This window comes from Ahaetulla prasina, chromosome 6, assembly GCF_028640845.1.
Source record: "Ahaetulla prasina isolate Xishuangbanna chromosome 6, ASM2864084v1, whole genome shotgun sequence".
NCBI lineage: Eukaryota > Metazoa > Chordata > Lepidosauria > Squamata > Colubridae > Ahaetulla > Ahaetulla prasina.
In genome coordinates, this window is record NC_080544.1 from 77,981,201 (window position 1) to 78,001,239 (window position 20,039).

Below are 20,039 nucleotides of genomic sequence, written 5' to 3' on the forward strand. Positions count from 1 at the left end.
CCTCTCCAGACATTCAAAACAGCCTTCCCAACTATTTTGCCTTTGCCACTTTAGAATTCCTTCAAGGTTTTACTTGGGAATTTAATGCTGCTCCGGCCTGCCAAAAAAAAGTTGGGTTTCTGTAAATTTATCTGGCAGCCTTTATAGCTGACCATCTGGAGAATATTTTAAAGCGAAAAAGAGAAATTCAGAGGGAGAGAGACCTGCAACAAAAACAGTCAGCTCTTCTCTTCTCTTCTCTTCTCCCTCCCCCCACCCCCAAACAGGCTCCAAGTCAAGAGATTCCTGACTCGTTTTTGGCCAAGGACTTCTATATAAAAAGCGCCGCACTCTGCCAGCGCCGTCTGGGAAGCGACTGAAACCGAGCACAGCAATCTCCCCGTCTCTAGTCTTTGGGACAGAGCTTCGCCACCTCGCCGTCAATGAAGATCTCGACTAGACGCTCTTCGCGGTTTTAGCTTTCCACCGGCCGTCCTTAAGACACGCATTCCACGAAAGGCTTTCGAAAGCGGGTGAGATGGACGTCTCTAGAACCCCACGGAAGCGACCTGCAAGTCATCGAAGCGGGGGGGGAGCGACGGGCAGCCAAGATCCCTCCGTCCCCTCCGTCCACGGAGAGCGCAAGCCACCGGGCAAAGGGGGAAAGTTGCAAGCGCGGAATCCTTACCATCAAGACCAGGCAAAGGATTGGCGCCAAGTTGTTGCTGCCGCTGTCCCTTTCTCTAGTCGGGGCCACGCAAAATATTGCATTGCAGTCACATGACAGCAGCATCGCCCCCTCCCCACACAACCCACCCACCCCCTACCCCCCTCCACCAACTGCCTCCTTGGCTTCTCCCCTTACCTGCAATCTCTCCGTTGCCGGCTGCCACATATTTCTCCCGCTGGGACCTGGCGGGGCGGAGTGGCGGGACAGGGTTGTTGCTAACGAGCTGGCTGTGGAGCGGCTGCAGCGGGTCTCCAGCCAGGCTCCTTTCACATCTGCTCGGCGTGTGTCAGCTCGGGGCCAGCCGCCAGCGGACAAACGGGGGGGGGGAGAGACAGAGAGAGAGAGAAGCGAGCGCCGCCCAGCCGAGGAGGGGAAAGGAGGCGTGTGCGTTAGAGACGAGAAGCCCGGGTTGAACTTGGGCTGCGCGCAGCAAGAGCTCGGCGCCAGCTCCTCACCGCGGCGAGATGCGCCGTCCTATCGCCTAGGCTCCCCCTCCCCCCCTGAGGCCCCCTCACCGCAGCAGCAGGGGGACTGCGAACGCTAAGCCCCGCCTCCAAGAAAACCCCGCCCAAGCCCCTCCTCTCCGTCAAGTTCCGCCTGTACGCGGCGTGCTCCCTCTAGTGCGGGGCTTCCCGGTCCAGCTGCTGCCTCACCCCCTAATATCTGCCTCGCTGCTGGTGGTGGTGATGGCGTGTGACGGGGTTGCGGCTGCTCTTCTCTCCGGCCTAGGGTCAAGGCTTCCCTGGCGTCGGCTCGGCTGCGCGATTTCAGGAGCAGAAGCAAAGTACCATCTGCAGTTAGGCAGCGTCATGAATTAACCTCTTTTCCTTTCTGTTAAAATGTGACGATTCCAACAAATGGTGCCTATCTAGGTTTTTGGGGTTTTTTCACCCCTTCTGACTCGGGATTGCTCATCCAGCCTTTTTAGTTTCTGTTAAAACATCAGAGAGAAAGTCTATGTGGCCACTAACAGTCTTGATGGCATGTGTTTCTAATTATCCTCCTCATCCTCATCAAGGAAGTGTCAAATTGGATTTCAACCAACTTCCCTTGTTTGTTGTTTTGTTTGTTAGGTTTATGTTGGGGGTAGACTTTATTCCTGTTTTTTCAAAGGTAAACTACTTTTCCTTTTCATAATAGGGTGAGTTGTCAATATGACTTTATTAAGCACTTCCAGGCCCAGTATGAGTTGGAAAGGGAGGGACAACTTTAAGTCACAGCTTTGCTCTGAGATAAAATCATCCTTAATTCTTCAGCATTGCAACATCCAACATTTTATAAATTGCTTTTATTAACCACTATATTGTTGACTTGACAACCTTCCTGTTTGGGAATTGGTAGAGTGCAGGTTTATAAATTTGATTGTTAAATAAATATGTGCTTGAAATGTTCAATCACATTTAAAAACATTTATCTGGCATGGATCAGCAATTGCTAGCAGTGAAGGGAATACTGAATTGATAGACCGAGATCCTTTTATCAACACTTTGCATCAGCAGGAGAGTGCCATGCTTTCCTCTTGATTACGCTGTTAGTCTGCCTTGTTTTAGTTTTACACCAGACTTTCACTATTCAGAAAATAATGAAATTCCTTGGTTTCCATCACTGGTCTAAAAAAAATATGTAAGGTGTTTTTTTTTAACCTACCTCACCTTATTGATGAAGTGAACAGTCCATCTGTGTAACATGGTAGAAATATAAGCCATTGGCTATTGATAAGCCAAGAAAGTGTCCTCAGAATGTCCCCAATTTGACACCTCACACTTTTTATTAATTAGGGCAGTCAAGATAGCAGATAGTATTCTGACAAGATGTTATTTTGAAGTTGTGCTGAAGTTCCATAAAGAATAAACGCTGTCATTTTTTTTAAAGAAAATCTCTATCTCTCTCTACCTCTTTATCATCTATCCCTTTATTATCTATTATCTATCTATCTTGGTTGATAAATGTGTTTGTTTCCAAACCCAAGGTGTCTTTTTCATTATTTTAAGAATATAAATAGAATTAAATTAATTTGGGAAAATATTTTAGATCCCATAATATATATTTTTTTGCAGCTAGCATGCATAATGTTTCCATTAAGAAATTTGCCAGGAAAGCTCATAACAAGATCTGAGAGTTTTTATAAATGAATTTACCCATTTAATACATTTGTACCTAGAAATCAGGTTTCAGCAGTGTTCCAAGTCTAGCAACTTCATCATTGAATTCTGCCGTTCCATCAGCAACATTAACCAGTAAAGAAAAAGGAAAAGGATCTTCTGATACTCATTTCCAAAATAAACTTTGTCTTCTGCATTATGCAATCTATGCTGGTTGGACAGAGTAAAGAGACATCTGCTGGTGAGCAATGCAGCTCATCTCCTTATTTGGTGGAACTTATTAAAAAATGCATTTTCTACCTCGTCACACACAGAAACAAACAACAGTATGGCAAGAGCAACATAGTTTGAAATTGACCGTGCAGCTGTTATGTTGTTAGAGGTAAAGTTTAGCTTTTAGCTTTTATTCACAATAAATTCTTGAAAACACATAGTCAACTCATTATTTTCAGAATAAAATGTTAAAATCTGCATAGAATATAATGGCTGCTATGTTTCAGAAAAACCATCTTTTGGACAATGCAATCATCAAACACTTGTATGTCGTCTTCATTTTTTGGCAGAAACCTATTGAAAATTGATCTCTTGGACCATGATAATAGCAATAATACTCGGGAGCTAAGTGAATACATTTTGGCTTCCACAGTGCTCATGTCAAGTCTTCTGAACAGTTAGAAAACAATCTCAGAATGCTGGGCGAAGTAGCTGTGTTCATAGGTTATTTAATATTTAGGGTTAGGTTAGGGTTAGGGTATTGACTTAATAAGATATAATCTAGTCAGTCTTGGTTTAGCATGCTGGGTAGAATGATAGCAGGACTGCAGAAGATCACTTTCAATAAATTAAAACTGTTTGTAGAACTGGAAGCAGCAGATATTTGTAAAAGTCAATCTCATTGCTTAAAGTATTAGAAGTCCATGAAACCCAATTAGGCTTTTGCAGTGGAAGGTGAAGCTGTCTCTCCAAATGCCTAACTGTTTCTACAGCGACTGCAGGATGCTATCTTTCCCAGTTTCACCAAAAAAAAAAAAAAACCCAGACTAAATAATTAACATGCTCCAATTTTCCTTAACTTGATACTCTTCTAGATGTGTAGACCAACTTTCAAAATCTCATTGTAGAATAGCCACAACTAACCATTGTAGGAACTAGAACCCACTAATCGTGCATAAGAGCACCAGCGTGCCTACTGTCCCTGTCCTAATGTTCCCTTTAGTTGTGTTCATTTTACATATTCAATTCATGCTTATACTTATATATATTATTTAATATGTATTTGACAAAATAAATAAATAAATAAAATAAAAATAAATCCATATTGAGAAATTTCAAATTATGTGAACTGGAACCTTTTTTAAAATGTATATTATGCCTACTATTAGACAACATTTTAATGGCTTTTACTTTATTCTTCCCATGGTAATTATTGATAGTCATGTGTAATTATTTCAAGGTGTGAATTTATCACACTACTTTAATTTTAACGATGGTGAATAGATAATTGGTTGATTCTTGTTATCTCTAAACAAGGCAGAGAAAGGCTTATCTGAAACCTGGAATAGGTCTGCCTGTCAGTAGCCAGCTTTAGAAGTAATGGTATAATATGATTTGTTTAGCTAATTTCTGGCTTGCTTGTATCCATTAGTTCTATCTGGCTACCAAACTGTGATCCCTTTCTATTAACAAAGCCATGATGTGAAACCGTGGCTTAGAGTTGGCTAGCAAATAATTATTTATGTCTTCAAGTCAGTTTTGGATTCCTGGCAGCTGCCTGATTAGTTCCTGCAGTTTTCTTGGCAAGGTTTTAAGTAAGTAGTTTGCCAGTGCCTCTTTCTTAGCCTCCTTCCTAGTGTCAAGAAAGAATGGCTAGTCCAAGATCAAGAACCCATCTAGTGTCCCAGTTTCTAGCCTGATGCTTTAACCATTTATCAAATTGGTTCCCAAATAGATAATATATTGATGTTATAGTTGTCCACTGCGAGTAAAAGTCTTGTTTTCCAAGACTATTACTGCAAGCAAATCATAAGGCATTACTACTGTCAATTTTCATGATATTTGTTGTTTGACACAATGGTCTTGCAATCCTACTACTTAAGGCATCTCTGCAGCAGCTATTTACCCTGGAAGTGTGTAGAGTATGCAATTTATGCAGTTAGCATGCAATGTTATTACAAGGAAAAAAAGCATCTCAACTGGGCACCTGACAATATAAAAGAAGAAGGGTAAACAGTAAGCCAAATACTCCAATGGTCAGAGAAAATAATAGCTATTCTCAAAACAAAGGTTGACTTGTATGGATAAAGGAATCTCAGGTCTCAGTATACAAAACAAGAGGCATGATCAGCGGTAAAAGGGGGGAAAAGTAATGGTTAAAACGCCTGAAAAATGAGTGAATTGTATAAGAAATTCACCTTATTGAGGATAATACTATTTTTAGAAATTCAGCTCAAAACATTTCTCTCTCAATGCCTTTGCTTTCAACCTTTGTCTGCCTTCACACATCATTATAATCCAAGACACAGTCAACCAACCACTTTATGGCATCACACAATGTATGAAGCCAGACTCCAATATAGCCAAGTGCTGAATTAGAGACTATATAACAACCTCAAAGCCAGCAGGAAATAATTTGGACTGCAATTGCAGTGATGGAGGGGGGGAGAGACCCGCCTAGGATCTCAGTATGTTTTTGTTTTTTATTATTGTCAGAGCAATTAGTCTCCTGTTGCTTCAAACTAATTTGTAGATACTAACAGTTTAAAATAATAGCCATGAAAAACAGGGGCTTTTTTGTTACTGGTTTGAATATCTGCACCATTTGTTACTTTCATCCAATTAGAAACAGGTTCCTTAGTTAACTGCATTATTTCATATTCTCTACCAATTTTTTTGTATAATGTACAATATGTTGCACCCTCCCAAGGCAGCTTTCTAGTACCAAAACTCTTCATACTATACATAAATGACCTTTGCAATCATATTATAAGCAACTGCGCTCTCTTCGCCGATGATATTTAACACCGCAGGCAATGCTGCTACCCTTCAAAAAGACCTTGACTTTCTTGACCAGCAACCTGAATCTTCTCCCCCTTATATGAGGCTTGCAAAATCTGATTTCTCACTGTTCTATTTGTAAAATAAATAACAACATCCCTTGGCAACTTTTTTTGCCTTGCTATCCAAGAATTCACACGATATATTTTATCAATTTGATAAGCCACATCTGCTGGACGAGCTGCTAATATCTCAGCAAATACTTCAGAAAAAATTTCCCTTAAATTCTCTTCTTTATTCTCTTTCAAACCACGGATTCTTAGAGCAAATTCCATATTTCTATATTGTATCAAAACTATTTCATCATCTGTTTTTTCCATTTTACTTTGAAATTCATCCATTTTATTTTCTAATTTTGAATTATGTTGCTTAATTTCTTCAACTTCCTCTTCTAATAAAATCACATTTGTTGCCAAACTGTACTGCAATTACAAATCCTTCTTTAACTTCTTTATTTCCCACTTGAATTTCTAATATCTGCTCTTTCATTTCAGACATCTCATCAGTTATTACTTTAAATTTTTCTTGCATAAAGTCTTTTAAGTTCTCTTGTACCGCCTCTAAGTTCAATGTTCTAGTCTCTGCTGTATGAGCTGGAGAGGCACCAGCTGATGAAATTCCAGAGCCCTTTGTTACAGTAGACTTTAATTGTTTGGCTGCCATCTTCTATAAAATTATTTATTTATTTCCAACTTAATATTCACTTTAAATCTTCTTAACCTCTGAGAAACACAGTCTTTTAAAGCAATATTTAAAAATCTCCCCTAGATTCTATCAGCAGGCAGCAAAGAGTTAAAGAGTTAAAGTAGCAAATAACATGCAATTTACCAGCAGCAGACGGCAAACGCTAAAAGTATCACTTTCGCTTCCCACTCGTTAACTTGTTAACAATTCGCCTCCATTTTCTTGCTGTTTTCAAGCTTGTTACAAAGTAACGGGGAATTGGCTTGGCTACTTGCATAAAGTTCTCCCACTTTCGTTCTGTCCGGTATAATCCTTTATTGTCCAAAATAAATCTCGGTGTTTGGTCGTGGTGATTGGTTCCGCCAAAGCAGAAAAATCCTCGGATCTGGAGCACTTTGGGTTGCTGGAGGGAACTTAACCCTTCAAACCCCTTTTTTCTCAGGGGCTTTAGGGAAATTCTACCTCTGCCCTCAGCTCACCATCTCTTCTTCTCCCGAAGAGAGGGTTTTTCAAACCGCTGGACAGCAGATTTAAGCTGTCCTAGCGATTCCACATAATCCAGAGGTTGGTGATCGTAAAGATCACTGCCATCACCTACGGTGCCAAACAGGAAGTCCCCTGTTTGTGTCAGAATGGTCAAACAATTGGCAACTCCAAATCTCAACCAACAAATGCTCTGTCTTACATATTGGCAAAAAGAACCAGAATACAAAATACAAGCTGAGTGGACATGACCTTGCAGATGACCATATCTAATGATCTAAGTGCCAAAGCCCACTGTAACAACATTGCCAAAAAGGCATTAAGATTTGTAAACCTAATCTTGCGTAGCTTCTTCTCCAGTAATATCACACTACGAACCAGAGCATACAAAACATTTGCTAGACCAATTCTCAAATACAGTTCATCTGTCTGTAATCCGTACTACATATCAGACATTAATACAATTGAACGTGCCCAAAAGTATTTCACAAGGAGTTCTCCACTCCGCTCACAAAATACCTGATGCCACCAGACTTGAAATTCTGGGCTTAGAAAACTTAGAACTATGCCACTTTTGGTATGATCTAGGCGTAGCTCATAAAATTATCTGCTACAATGTCCTACCTGTCAATGACTACTTCAGCTTCAACCATAACAATACAAGAGCACACAGTAGATACAAACTTAAAGTGAACAGCTCCAAACTCGATTGCAAAAAATACGACTTCAGCAACAAAGTGGTCAATGTCTGGAATGCACTACCTGACTCTGTGGTTTCATCCCAAAACCCCAAAAATTTTAATCTAAGACTGTCTACCGTTGACCTCACCCAGTGGTGGGATTCAGCCAGTTCACACCACTTCAGGAGAACCAGTTGTTAACTTTCTGAGCAGTTTGGTGAACTGGTTGTTGGAAGAGGTTGTTAGGGCAGAGACCGGTTGTTAAATCATTTGAATCCCACCACTGACCTCACCCCATTCCTAAGAGGTCTGTGAGGGGCGTGCATAAGCGCACCAGCGTACCTACTATCCCTGTCCTAATGTTTCCTCTATTTACATCTATTTTATATATCCAATCCATGCTTATACTTATTACCTAATACGTTCTTGACAAATAAATAAATAAAAATTCAACTTGCTCGCGAAATATGGACAACAAAATAGTATCAAACAAACAAAGTGATTTCTAGCTTAGAAGTCCTAACTTGTATTATTGGGATAAGCCTGAATCTTGCCTTCCAACCAAAATAGGCAAAAACTGTCAGGCGTTGTCTTTTCTGTTGTCAGGGAGGGCTGCATGTGGTATTAAAGTTAATAACAACATGTACATTCCCTTCCCACACTCTGATCAAAAAAGCATTATGTGAAAGTCTCAATTGAGCAAAGCCATGATGTGAGGCAGAGATCAATATTTATGGTTGCATATGGTGATGAAGAAGACTGCAGTTTGGAATTTACGAGGAATAAAGTTCATGAATTAACAAGTGAAAAGAAAAAATAAAGAAAATCTGGTTATGTTATGATTTTAATCCTGTTAAAAAGAAAGGGTGAAAGTGGCCTGATCTTGTGGATATGTGGACAATAGAAGAAACAAAAATACCAAAAAAAAATAATCAGAAACAAAAAGCATGACTCCAGTATGTAAAATGTTAGAAGACAGATTTTCCAGAAGAATGAATAGAAAATAATGATAGATAAAAGTATGTGGAAGCTACTTGGAACAGAATGAAAAGAATTATGAATTTTTCTCTCTAACATAAAGTAGGCAGAGTGAATGGAGGAATTATAGACAAATTAGTTCATTAATGTCATCTATGTTTGTCTGTTTGAAAAGTAAAATATAAATTTTAGCCTAATCTGGGTTCAGCGAAACATATTCCTTGGACTGATAATTTGCAGTCCTGGTAACTGCTAGAAAAAATATGTTAATAGAGGAAAGAAAAAATATTCTTTGTTGATTTATAGAAAGCTTACCATAAAGTGAATAGATTTCATTTATTTATTATATCAGTTTTTATAACCCAATACAACCTGAAGATTCTAGGAGGTACACAACAGAGTAAAAATAGAAAAGAAAGAAAGACAAAGCTTACTATTAATAAATGGCCCCCAGATGACCGCCATAGACAGTCAGTTCTCATTAAAAGAACAATGAAGTTTTCGTGGCTTTATGAAATGCCTAAAGAGATGGGGATTTATGAGCCTTCATGCCAAGGCGTTCCACAATTATGGGACTATAGCAGAGAGTAAAGTTTGTAAGCTGGTCTTCTACAATATACTTACTGAATGGCCAGATTCAGCCTTGGCAAAGTGATGCCTGATGTCAGCCAGTACTTCTCTGTATAGGACTTTGTAGGTAATAACAAGCATTCGGATCCAGATCCAGAAACTGGGCAGTAGCAACCAATGCACCTTTAGTATTCTACAGCAACGGGATTGACCTGACACATGTATAGCTGCTACATTCTAGCTTAACTGCTGCATACTGGAGTAACCACAGTTTCTGGGTGGTCTCCAAATGCTGCCTTCATTAAGTACATTTAGAGCAATCCAACTAAGTGGTCATTGAAGAATGAATTATGTCACTAAGGGATGTTGCATCAGTCAGAGCTGGGCAAAGATTATTTGGCTACTGCCATAACCATGCTGTTTAAGCAGTAGCCATGTATCCAAGACGTTTTCCAAAGCAGAGATCCATTGGAGATGATTGTATAGCAAAATCAATATCTGAAGGAAGAGTTAATAATTAAGCAAAAGAGGAAATCCAGAATAATTGTGGTTGAATTGAATTGATGAAAATTTCACAATGAGACAGAGAATTTTGAGAAAAACAATGCAACACTCAAAGCACATATGGATTCAATAGAAGTAACGATGGTTTGAAAGGATAGAAATATATCATAAGCATTATTGTAAACCAGTCTTAACTCTTTTCTTTTCCTTATTTTGTGTCTTTAATGTCTTTAGCTTACTATTTCATACTCTGAGTTCTAAATAGCATTGCTTGCTCTGAAAGGGATTAGCATAATGGCTGCGTATGCAAACATAATCTACAGTTCGTTCATTGGAATAAAGTTCTAGAGTGACTCTTAATCTTCCCAGTGCCACATACAACATATTTTCACTGCATTTCTGCTGGAAGTTAGTTCTCCAAAGGCCAAACTGAAATTATCATTTCGTATGGGAGAAAAGACCAAACTGTAAAGGTCATTATTTATGTGTCTTCCAAATCATGACATGAATTTAAAATAAACCAGTCTTCTAAAGAAATTCAACTGCAAAAGCCAAGAAAAAAAAGGCTCCTCAGTTTTTATACCAAATTATTTGGCCATTGCATTGCTAGCTTTTTACATTAATATAATACAGGTGCTGCATCTGTCACATATTATATACATCGATTTCATACCAACATTTCCCAGTCATCTCTCATGAATATGTTTTTCCTATCTACGCACTACTGCATTTAAATCTATGCAGAATCTTTAAAATTGAAAATTTATACAGGTATGGGAGAACATTGCTGATGAGGTATGAAACTAAGCAGAAGTGCACATCACCAAATTCCTAGAAAACACAGCTTTCTGGTTTTGGTTTCAGAAGATAATTATTGAAGCCCTAGTGCTTCTTTTTACTACTTTCATTATAGCTTGGTTACTATGACAACCAGGCATCTCTCAATGACCTGTCTAGGTATCAGAAAAATTTATATTTGCACTATTCAACCAGGTGTTTGTGGTATTCAAGAGCACCATAGGGTTCAACCATTTTTTTTTCTTTCCCCTTCTGAACCATAATTTCAAAGCTGGCTACTGTATTAATGCAAATAAAGGAACTTAAGGCTAAAATTCTATGCAAACTTGGAAACAAATCCATTGAAGATAACAAAGTGTCTCTACAAGCAATTGCATATGATCAGGCTTACGTACTTTAGACTTTAACAATGATAAAACCTATGTAGCACACATACACACACACACACGCCTTAGAAAAGAAACTCTGCAGTCTTCATTTAGTTGTATATAACCAAATTTAACTTTCTTGTGAGATCTAATATTCCAAGAAGACTTGGAATGATCAAAGATTCTAATTTGGCGTAGTCCCCATGATTAGAGTTCCCATTTCCTGTAAGACAAAAATGATAAGTCTAAAAATACATGAAGTTCAAATTACAAGCCACTCCTGTGATTGCATAATTATATCTTTCAATTGGACTCTTTCTAATCCTTTCATCCCATACTACCAGTATACAAGGTCCATTCAAGCCAATAATTCATTTTCTTTCAGCATCTCTCATCAACATTCATTATCTCACTCACTCTCATTTTCTCATGCAGAGTATATGTATCCATGCACATCCTTCTCAATTTTTCTTCTGCTTTGGTTTGTTTCACAGCTCTCCTTAGCTTTCCCATTGCCCTCCGCTCTTTTCCAACATCTGTCCACTTTCTCACATCTTAGACTTGCTTTATTTTGTGATGCTTTCAGCTCATCTTTAGACATTCTTGAAATAATGGTTTTCCATAAACCCATATTTTGCCTTTAATTTGGCAAACATTAATGTCTACTGTGTTTCACTATATGGCAAGATAGTTCTATTTTCCATAAATATAGTTATATTAATTGTTTTATCACAATCTTATTCTTTTATTTGAATAAAAACCCCACTGAATCCAATTCAATGATTAGTTTAATTACTATTATTAATTACTATTATTAATATACTATTATTCAATTATTGTATGATTATTTGATATGCTGTCTCCATCATCAGAGCTAATTCACCCAGAGAAAGCAATTTTGTTGCTCCAAAATACTTTGAATAGAGGTAAATGATGGTTAATTGTTAATAAAGTAGATTCTTAGCTAGCAGCCACTATACACTGCTGTAGTCAATCATAACTGCAAAGTATTGTTTTCATAACAATTGAGATTTCAATAGCTGACACCTTTACCAATTTGAAGCAGGAAATTACACCAAAGTTTTCTTTAAAGCACTGCAATATGGTATTATCTGAACCAATCTATCTTCAAAATCTTTTAAAACTCAGTGGCCAATGAAATCTTATTGTAACCAAAGTGGAAGGCATTTCTGACTAAAAAATAATATGCATCTCGTAACAGCTAACTCACTATAGAGTTTAAATTTTGCACTTACTAAAATAATAAGAACCTTTCAAACCATTGAATGTACATCATCCATATGCAGGTACAAAATAATGTAATAATGTTGTTTACTCAAAAATTAAGCATACATATTTGATGATGGAAACAAAACCAGCAAGCATTGTAATTCATACATTACAGAAAAATCTTTCTCTATAACCAGCCAGGTTTTGTGAGGGCTGGTGCAAGAGAAAGATACCATACTACTGATATATATTTGCTCATCTTTCTTGGTAATATCAGTAAATTAAATTTAGAATTTATATTGGGAAAGGTGAAAAGCATGTTAACCTATAGCAGTGTTGGCGAACCTATGGAATGCGTGCCGGCTCCTTGTCGCGTTCCTGTGCTCAATTGCACACCGGTCAGCTGGCCGTCATGCGTACACAATGCCATCAGACCACGCATGTGTGAGGCGGCACGCGTGCCAGACGTTCACCAACACGCATGTGCGAGGCGGCACGCATGCCAGAAGTTCACCAACAAACATGCGTGATGGACCACCGCACTTCCGGGGTCGCCAGCACCACGTGCGCGATGGCCAGCTGGCCGGCGTGCATTTGAGCACAGGAAAGCGATGGGGAGCCGGCGAGGCCATGCATTTGGCTTAGGACAGTTTCGCGTGCCACTTCCAGCATGCAGGCAGCATGTGAGAACACGAAAGGTTCGCCAAAACTGACCTATAGTCTTCCTGACAATTAAAGCTGTATTTCTAATCAAATTATTTCTAATGAAGCTAAATGTCTATGGAGAGTCTCTGTTATCCAGGTCATGGATGTCCCAAAAGTGCTTTTTCAAGTGACAAATTTCCTGGTTTTTCTTCAAAGACATTTCACTTCTCATCCAAGAAGCTTCTTCACCTCTGACTGGATGGTGGGGATGAGCCAAGATGGGGGCGCTGAAGGATGCTTTGATGAAATGCTCTCTAATGGTTTTTTTTATTTTTTTATTATTCTCTGCGACTCACTATGGATTTTATACTCATGAGACCATCTGCTAAAAATGAAGCAATGTTTCTTTAAGGAGCAGCTTTCTGTGATCTCTCTCTCACACATACCCGTCTTATAAAACGCGGAAGAGATTCTAACACAGTACGAAGCAATTTCCCTGGAGCCATGGATTACCCAAAAAAACAAACAGAGAAAATGGAGAAGGAGAATTAAAAGGGCTAGAATTTTAAATAGGTTAAGGAAGAGGAGAAATAAAACTCCTCTGCCTTCAATTTTCCTAACCAATGTACATTCACTTGCTAAAAAGATGGATGAAATACTCCTTTTAAACAGATGCAATTCTGATTTTTACAGTTCAGCAGCCCTATGCTTCTCTGAAACCTGGTTAAATGACTCAATTAAAGATAGCAGCCTGCATATCCCAGAGTTTCAGATTCAACGATCAGACAGAATTTCAGAAACATCTGGTAAAAAGAAGGGAGGAGGCTTATGCTTATATATCAACAACAGCTGGTCTCAGAATATAACTATAATATATAAATTCTGTGACAAAAACTTAGAAACATTAATTATCAACTGCAAACCATACTAGTCACCTCATGAATTTTCCTCATTTCTTCTAATTGCTGTTTATGTCCCACCATAGGCCATTATGGTATTACGAACTCTAGCTGACCAAATCATGGAGGCTGAAGCCAAACACCCTGATTCACTGGCCATTATTTTGGGAGATCTAAACAAGGCAAACTTAAGTAAAGAGCTACCCAAATACTTTCAGCATGTCAATTGTCCCACTAGGGGCAAGAATACTTTGGACCATTGCTACACAACACTAAAAGATGCTTATCGGTCTTTACACGAGCAACTGTAGGACACTCTGATCATTGCATGATTCACCTTGTACCTGCTTACAGGCAAAGACTTAAAACCACAAAACCAACAATTAAATCAGTGAATACTTGGACTGAGGAGACAAAGTTAAAGCTACAGGCATGCTTGGAATATTTTTGAAGATCCCTCTGCAGACCTGGATGAACTCACAGATACTGTAATATCATATGTCAGCTTCTGTGAAGACTTATGTGTACCCACCAAGAACTTGCAAATATACAGTAACAACAAACCTTGGTTCACAGTTAAACTTAAGCAGCTACATCGTTCCAAAGAGGAAGCCTACAGAAAAGGTGATAAAATGCTGTACAATCAGGCCAGAAATGTATTAACAAGGGAGATCAGGGCAGCAAAAAGAAGTTACTATGAAAAGCTAAAGAATCAGTTCTCAACAAATGAACAAGGAAACATGTGAAAAATTCTTAAAAATATCAAACATAATAGCAAACCTCCTTCCCAGGCTGACGGAAATCAACAACTGGCAGATGACCTGAATGTGTTTTATTGCAGGAAGGAAATTGAAAGGAAATTACAGCCATCTATCTCCACAACCTCCATCTCAGACACACCAACAACAGCCAAGCCTCCTACAACTGACCCCATCCCGTTGAGTTCACAACCCCTAGTGATCACAGAAAAGGAAATGCAAGACCTATTTCACAGACGAAAGCCAGGAAAAGCTTCAGGCCCAGACAAGATAACTCCTTCTTGCTTAAAAGTCTGTGCTGACCAATTGGCCCCCATCTTCACCTGAATCTTCAATAAATCGCTAGAGATGTGCTATGTTCCTTCTTGCTTCAAACGCTCTACTATCATCCCAGTACCGAAGAAGCCCACCATCAAGGAACTGAATGACTACAGACCAGTTGCTCTAATATCTGTAGTCATGAAAACCTTTGAAAGGCTAGTGCTGTCCCACTTGAAAACCATCGCGGTACCTGTTAGACCCCTTGCAATTTGCATACCGACCAAATAGATCAACAGATGAGGCTGTTAATATGGCTCTGCACTACATCCTACAACATCTTGAGTCTCCAAAGACCTATGCAAGGATCCTCTTTGTAGACTTTAGTTTAGCAATCTATACCATCATTCCAGACACTCTTCTAACTAAGCTAAACCAGCTACAGGTACCTGAACACACTTGTAAGTGGATCATAAGCTTCCTAACAAACAGGAAGCAGCAGCTGAAGCTAAGCAGAATCACATCAGATACCTGTATAATTAGCACAGGGGCCCCCCAAGGCTGTGTGCTCTCCCCACTTTTCTTCTCTCTGTATACCAATGACTGCATCTCCAACAATCCATCTGTTAAACTACTGAAGTTTGCAGATGACACAACAGTGATTGGTCTCATTCGAAACAATGACGAATCCGCATATAGACGAGAGATCGAACGACTAGCCTTGTGGTGCAACCAAAACAATCTGGAACTAAACACACTCAAAACCTTAGAAATGGTGGTAGACTTTAGGAGAAACCCTTCCATACTTCCACCTCTTACAATACTAGACAACACAGTATCAACAGTAGAGACTTTCAAATTTCTAGGTTCTACCATATCAGAAGATCTAAAATGGATAGCTAACATCAAAAATGTCATCAAAAAAACTCAGAAAGCTCAAACTGCCCAAGGAGCTGCTGATCCAGTTCTACAGAGGAATTATTGAGTCTGTCATCTGCACCTCAATAACTGTCTGGTTTGGTTCTGCAACCCAACAAGACAGACACAGACTTCAGAAGATAATTAGAACTGCAGAAAAAACAATTGCTACCAATCTGCCTTCCATTGAGGACCTGTATACTGCACGAGTCAAAAAGAGGGCTGTGAAAATATTTACAGACCCGCTCACATCCTGGACATATAAATTGTTTCAACTCCTACTCTCAAAACGATGCTACAGTGCACTGCACACCAGAACAACTACTAAACACAAGAACAGTTTTTTCCCCGAATGCCATCACTCTGGTAAACAAATAATTCCCTCAACACTGCTAAATTATTTACTAAGTCTGCACTACTATTAATCTTCTCATCATTCCCATCACCCATCTCCTTCCACTTATGACTGTATGACTGTAACTTTGCTGCTTGTATCCTTACGATTTATATTGATATTGTTTCCTGATTGCTTAATTGTATCCTATGACTATCATTAAGTGTTGTACCTTATGATTCTTGATGAAGGTATCTTTTCTTTTATGCACACTGAGAGCATATGCACCAAGACAAATTCCTTGTGTGTCTTATCACACTTGGCCAATAAAAAATTCTATTCTAGTCTATTCTAGTCTATTCTGGTCTAGTCTAGTCTAGTTAGTCTAGTCTGAATGGAAGGATTTATACTTTCTAATAAAGCATTTTACTTCCTCTTTACTTATTTTATGACATAGAGTCCACAAGGTATACCTAATACTGCATGTACAGGTTAAATATTTTCCATTCAAATATTAAAATGTATACATAAAGGTGCTAAAGTTAGAGGATGCTGTACCATATAGAGGATGCTGTACCATAAAACAATTTTGGGAGAAATGCTTCTGTTATAAGATTAGTGCTTATTGGCTGCATCTCACAAATAACAGAAGGAACCTTGAAATGTTGTCATGTGGTATGAATATTGGAAGCACACAGATGGCAGTGTCAACAGGCAAATAGAGTTTACTATATTTGGTAACTCATTTTCGTAGTCATTATGCTCAATCTCTCTGTGGGTAGTTTTACACATTGCACAAAGCCGTAATGTGTTTAACCAAAACTAGTTGAATATGCAAAATTGCTCACATGTCCTACACTGAGTGTAAGATTAGGTGAAGGAGCTGAGAAAACAACAGCATTTCTTAGCCACTCTTCCAGTTGGGACAAGGTATAAAAAATTATATTCTGAAACCTAGCAAGCAAGCTACACCTCAAATCACATGTGGTTTCCTTCAGAAAGCAAGAACCATATATATGATTTGGAGAATTGTGGAGGCATCCTTCCCAAAATTTTAGAAGGCTTCAAAACTTCTATGTTAGCTGTAGCATCGCCGATGCTGCAAGGAGAGCCACTGTGAAGGGTGGCCAAAAGGGGAGAGATGGGGGAGAATAAACTGAGGGCAGGTTGATAAGTAACTAAGACTACAGCAGCTGTAACTTCAAGGACCAGGCATAAGTACCGTTTGTTCACTGTCAACATAACATGGTTGCTGAATGAATGGTCTTTAAGCAAGGACTACTTTTATTGCTTTAAGGAATTAATGGGTTCTTCCTCAAATCAGAGACTTTTGGATGGGGGAATAAATTGGAAAAGCTTAAGAAAGAAATCAATGTACTATATATTCATAGTTATATTTATATCACTTTGTTCCATCTCATCTTCTCCTTTTCCAGAGTATTTTTAAGGCTAATTTTTCAATTATACATTTTTAGCTACCCTATACTGTGTATTCTTACTATCCACAAATCATTCAGTACTTGTTTTTAACTTCTAGTTTTGAAAATATTTCTAAATAATATTGATCTGTGTATGCACATTCTTCATGTCATGCATGGTTGCACCACTGCAATCAATCACATTTCGGAGATATGTTTTGGGTAGTCAGAATTCAGCTATGAATTCTAGAATATGGAAGGTTGCTTTTTCAATCATTCTTACTCCATAGCCGTTTCTTTCCAAAATGAATCTAACCTGAGTAAAGATACCTTTACAGTAATGAGTCTTTGGAGTTAAATTTAATCCCTTGTTGGTGTTCCCATAACATTTCAATCTCTCTCCCATTTGATCCAGTATGTAAGTGAATTAAAAGACTTAAAAGCCTTGAATTAATTTCTGTGAAATTTGGTACATTTTGTCTCCTGAAAATTCCATCTGATCATAGAAAACAAAACATAGGAATCATTAATATGCTAAAGGAAGTATCTCTGTCCCAAATGGTGTTCAATGAGTCAGTATGAGAAATGCCTCATTTAATATAAAACCTATTGAGTAACTTTCTGAGAAAAAATAATTCAGCTACCATGTAGCTTAAATGGTTACTTGTAATGTAATGCTATCTTGCACCAAGTTGAGTTTATAGAACACATTATTTCTGGTTGCTTTTGTGTTCAGATTCTAGATTCAGTGTCAGATTCCACACCCTTATTTTATTCTCTTGCATCAGAGAACATACAAATTGCTGATGACTTTCATGGTATTAATTTCCTGTGAAACTTCTTGTAATTGTAGACAGCTTGCAGTAAGTAGATGAAACATGGATTTGATATAGTCAGTGGTGGAATTCAGCCAGTTCGCACCTATTCGGGAGAACCAGTTGTTAACTTTCTAAGCAGTTTGGAGAACCAGTTGTTGGAAGAAATTTTGTTTTGTTTTTTTCACTTTACAGAGCTAATCCTGTAAAGAAGGCAGGAAGGAAACATTCTGGTGTTATTTCTAGTCTAATCTTTATTGCCCTGCTTACAGAAACTGCCTCTCTGGTTAACCCTTATTACATTGTAACAGCTAAGGCGAAGCACCTATCAATTTGAGTGATGTTGAGTTGGCCACACCTACACAGTCACATGACCACTGAGCCATGCCTACCCACCTGGTCATTAGGGCAGAGAACCGGTTGTTAAATTATTTCAATCCTACCACTGGATATAACTGCTTTAAATGTCCTTAATTGAACATTAAGTTGGAGATCATGGACTGAATGTCTTAGCATAAGTTAAATCTTTAAAAGTAACACTGAGATGGTTGGAGAACACTTTCCTATAACATCCTAAATATTTCCATTCCACATACCAATATTTTTCTTTAGTGTGAAGAAAATACAGGCTTCCGCAATTTCCCTTCTCTTTATATCGGCTTGTATGGAGGTTAGACCTTGATGTAAGCATGAATAAAAAGAAAAATCCTCCACCTCCTATATGGCCACTTTTAGAAATTGCAGTGGTTCTGTAAGTTCTGTAAGCAGCAAACGTTATCTGAAATTGATACATTTTAGTTTAATTGCCTATGTTGAATATACACTGGATAATATATTTTCCTTCTGGACCAAAATGTTAACAAGATATGCAGGATTCAAGTTGATTGTCTCAACTACTAATTATTCAGGAGGTGGAGATCTCAGGTAGCATAGCCAGATTTGGTATACTGGCTATGGAACTCAAATAATTGCTTCAAGGCCATGATGATGCCATGACATCTTTCCCCTCTTGCAGTGCTTGGATGCTGTTAAGGGCTGGATGGGGATCAACAGGCTTAAACTGAACCCTGGCAATATAAAATGGCTCTGGATTTAAAATTCTTTGGTCTATGGAGAATTGCCATCTCTGGTCTTGGATGGATGGCACTGTCCCAGACTCAATCCATAACCTGGGGTTGTCCTGGATTCACAACTCCTGCTTGGGGAGTATGTGACAATCATGGCCAAAAGGGCCTTTGCACAACTGTAGGTTGTACACCAGTTACTCCTTTTCCTGGATCAACAATGTCTACTCCTACTCATGCCCTAGTCACCTCCAATGTTAATTATTGTAATGGGCTCTACATGGGACTGCCCATGTAGAAGTATCCAGGAGTAGACAGGAGCTGCATTAGTTGCCAATTTGTTTCTGGGCCCAATTCCAAGTGCTGGTTGTTACCTTTAAAGCCCTACATGGCTTGGAACCAGGTTATTTGAAGGACTGTCTTTTCCCAGTCACATCTGCCTATCAGAGCAGGGGGCAGGGAATGCTATGTGTCCCTTCTCCTAAGGAGGTTCATCTAGCTGAACCAAGAAGAAGGGTCCTCTTCATAGTGGTTGTCTCCCTGTGGAACATAATCCCTGCAGAGATAGGATTGGACTACACTTTGGCGCTTTTTTGGAAGCTCTTGAAAACTTGGTTTTGCCAACAGGACTGGGAACCGCCAAATGGATGGAGCTCATAAAATGGTTTGATTGATTGATTGCTATTATCAGGGGAGTGCAGGATTGTTGCTTGTTATTGTTTTTATATCGGATTTTTATTTTTGTAAAGCCTTTCAGAATCACTCTGAAT

The 20,039-nt window shown here is 38.7% G+C and overlaps 1 protein-coding gene across 2 annotated transcripts in view; it reads right to left on the reverse strand.

Moving 5' to 3' along the window:
* Window positions 1-1,220, reverse strand: part of PID1 (phosphotyrosine interaction domain containing 1) — a 121,476-nt gene extending 120,256 nt beyond the window's left edge. The window contains exon 1 of one of the 2 annotated variants that reach the window (XM_058188485.1): window positions 845-1,220. In XM_058188485.1, the coding sequence (XP_058044468.1) occupies window positions 845-874 (30 nt within the window). In that variant the 5' untranslated portion in view covers window positions 875-1,220. The remainder of the gene's footprint in view (window positions 1-844) is intronic. The other variant, XM_058188484.1, reaches the window with a different exon arrangement.
* Window positions 1,221-20,039: the final 18,819 nt, after the last annotated feature.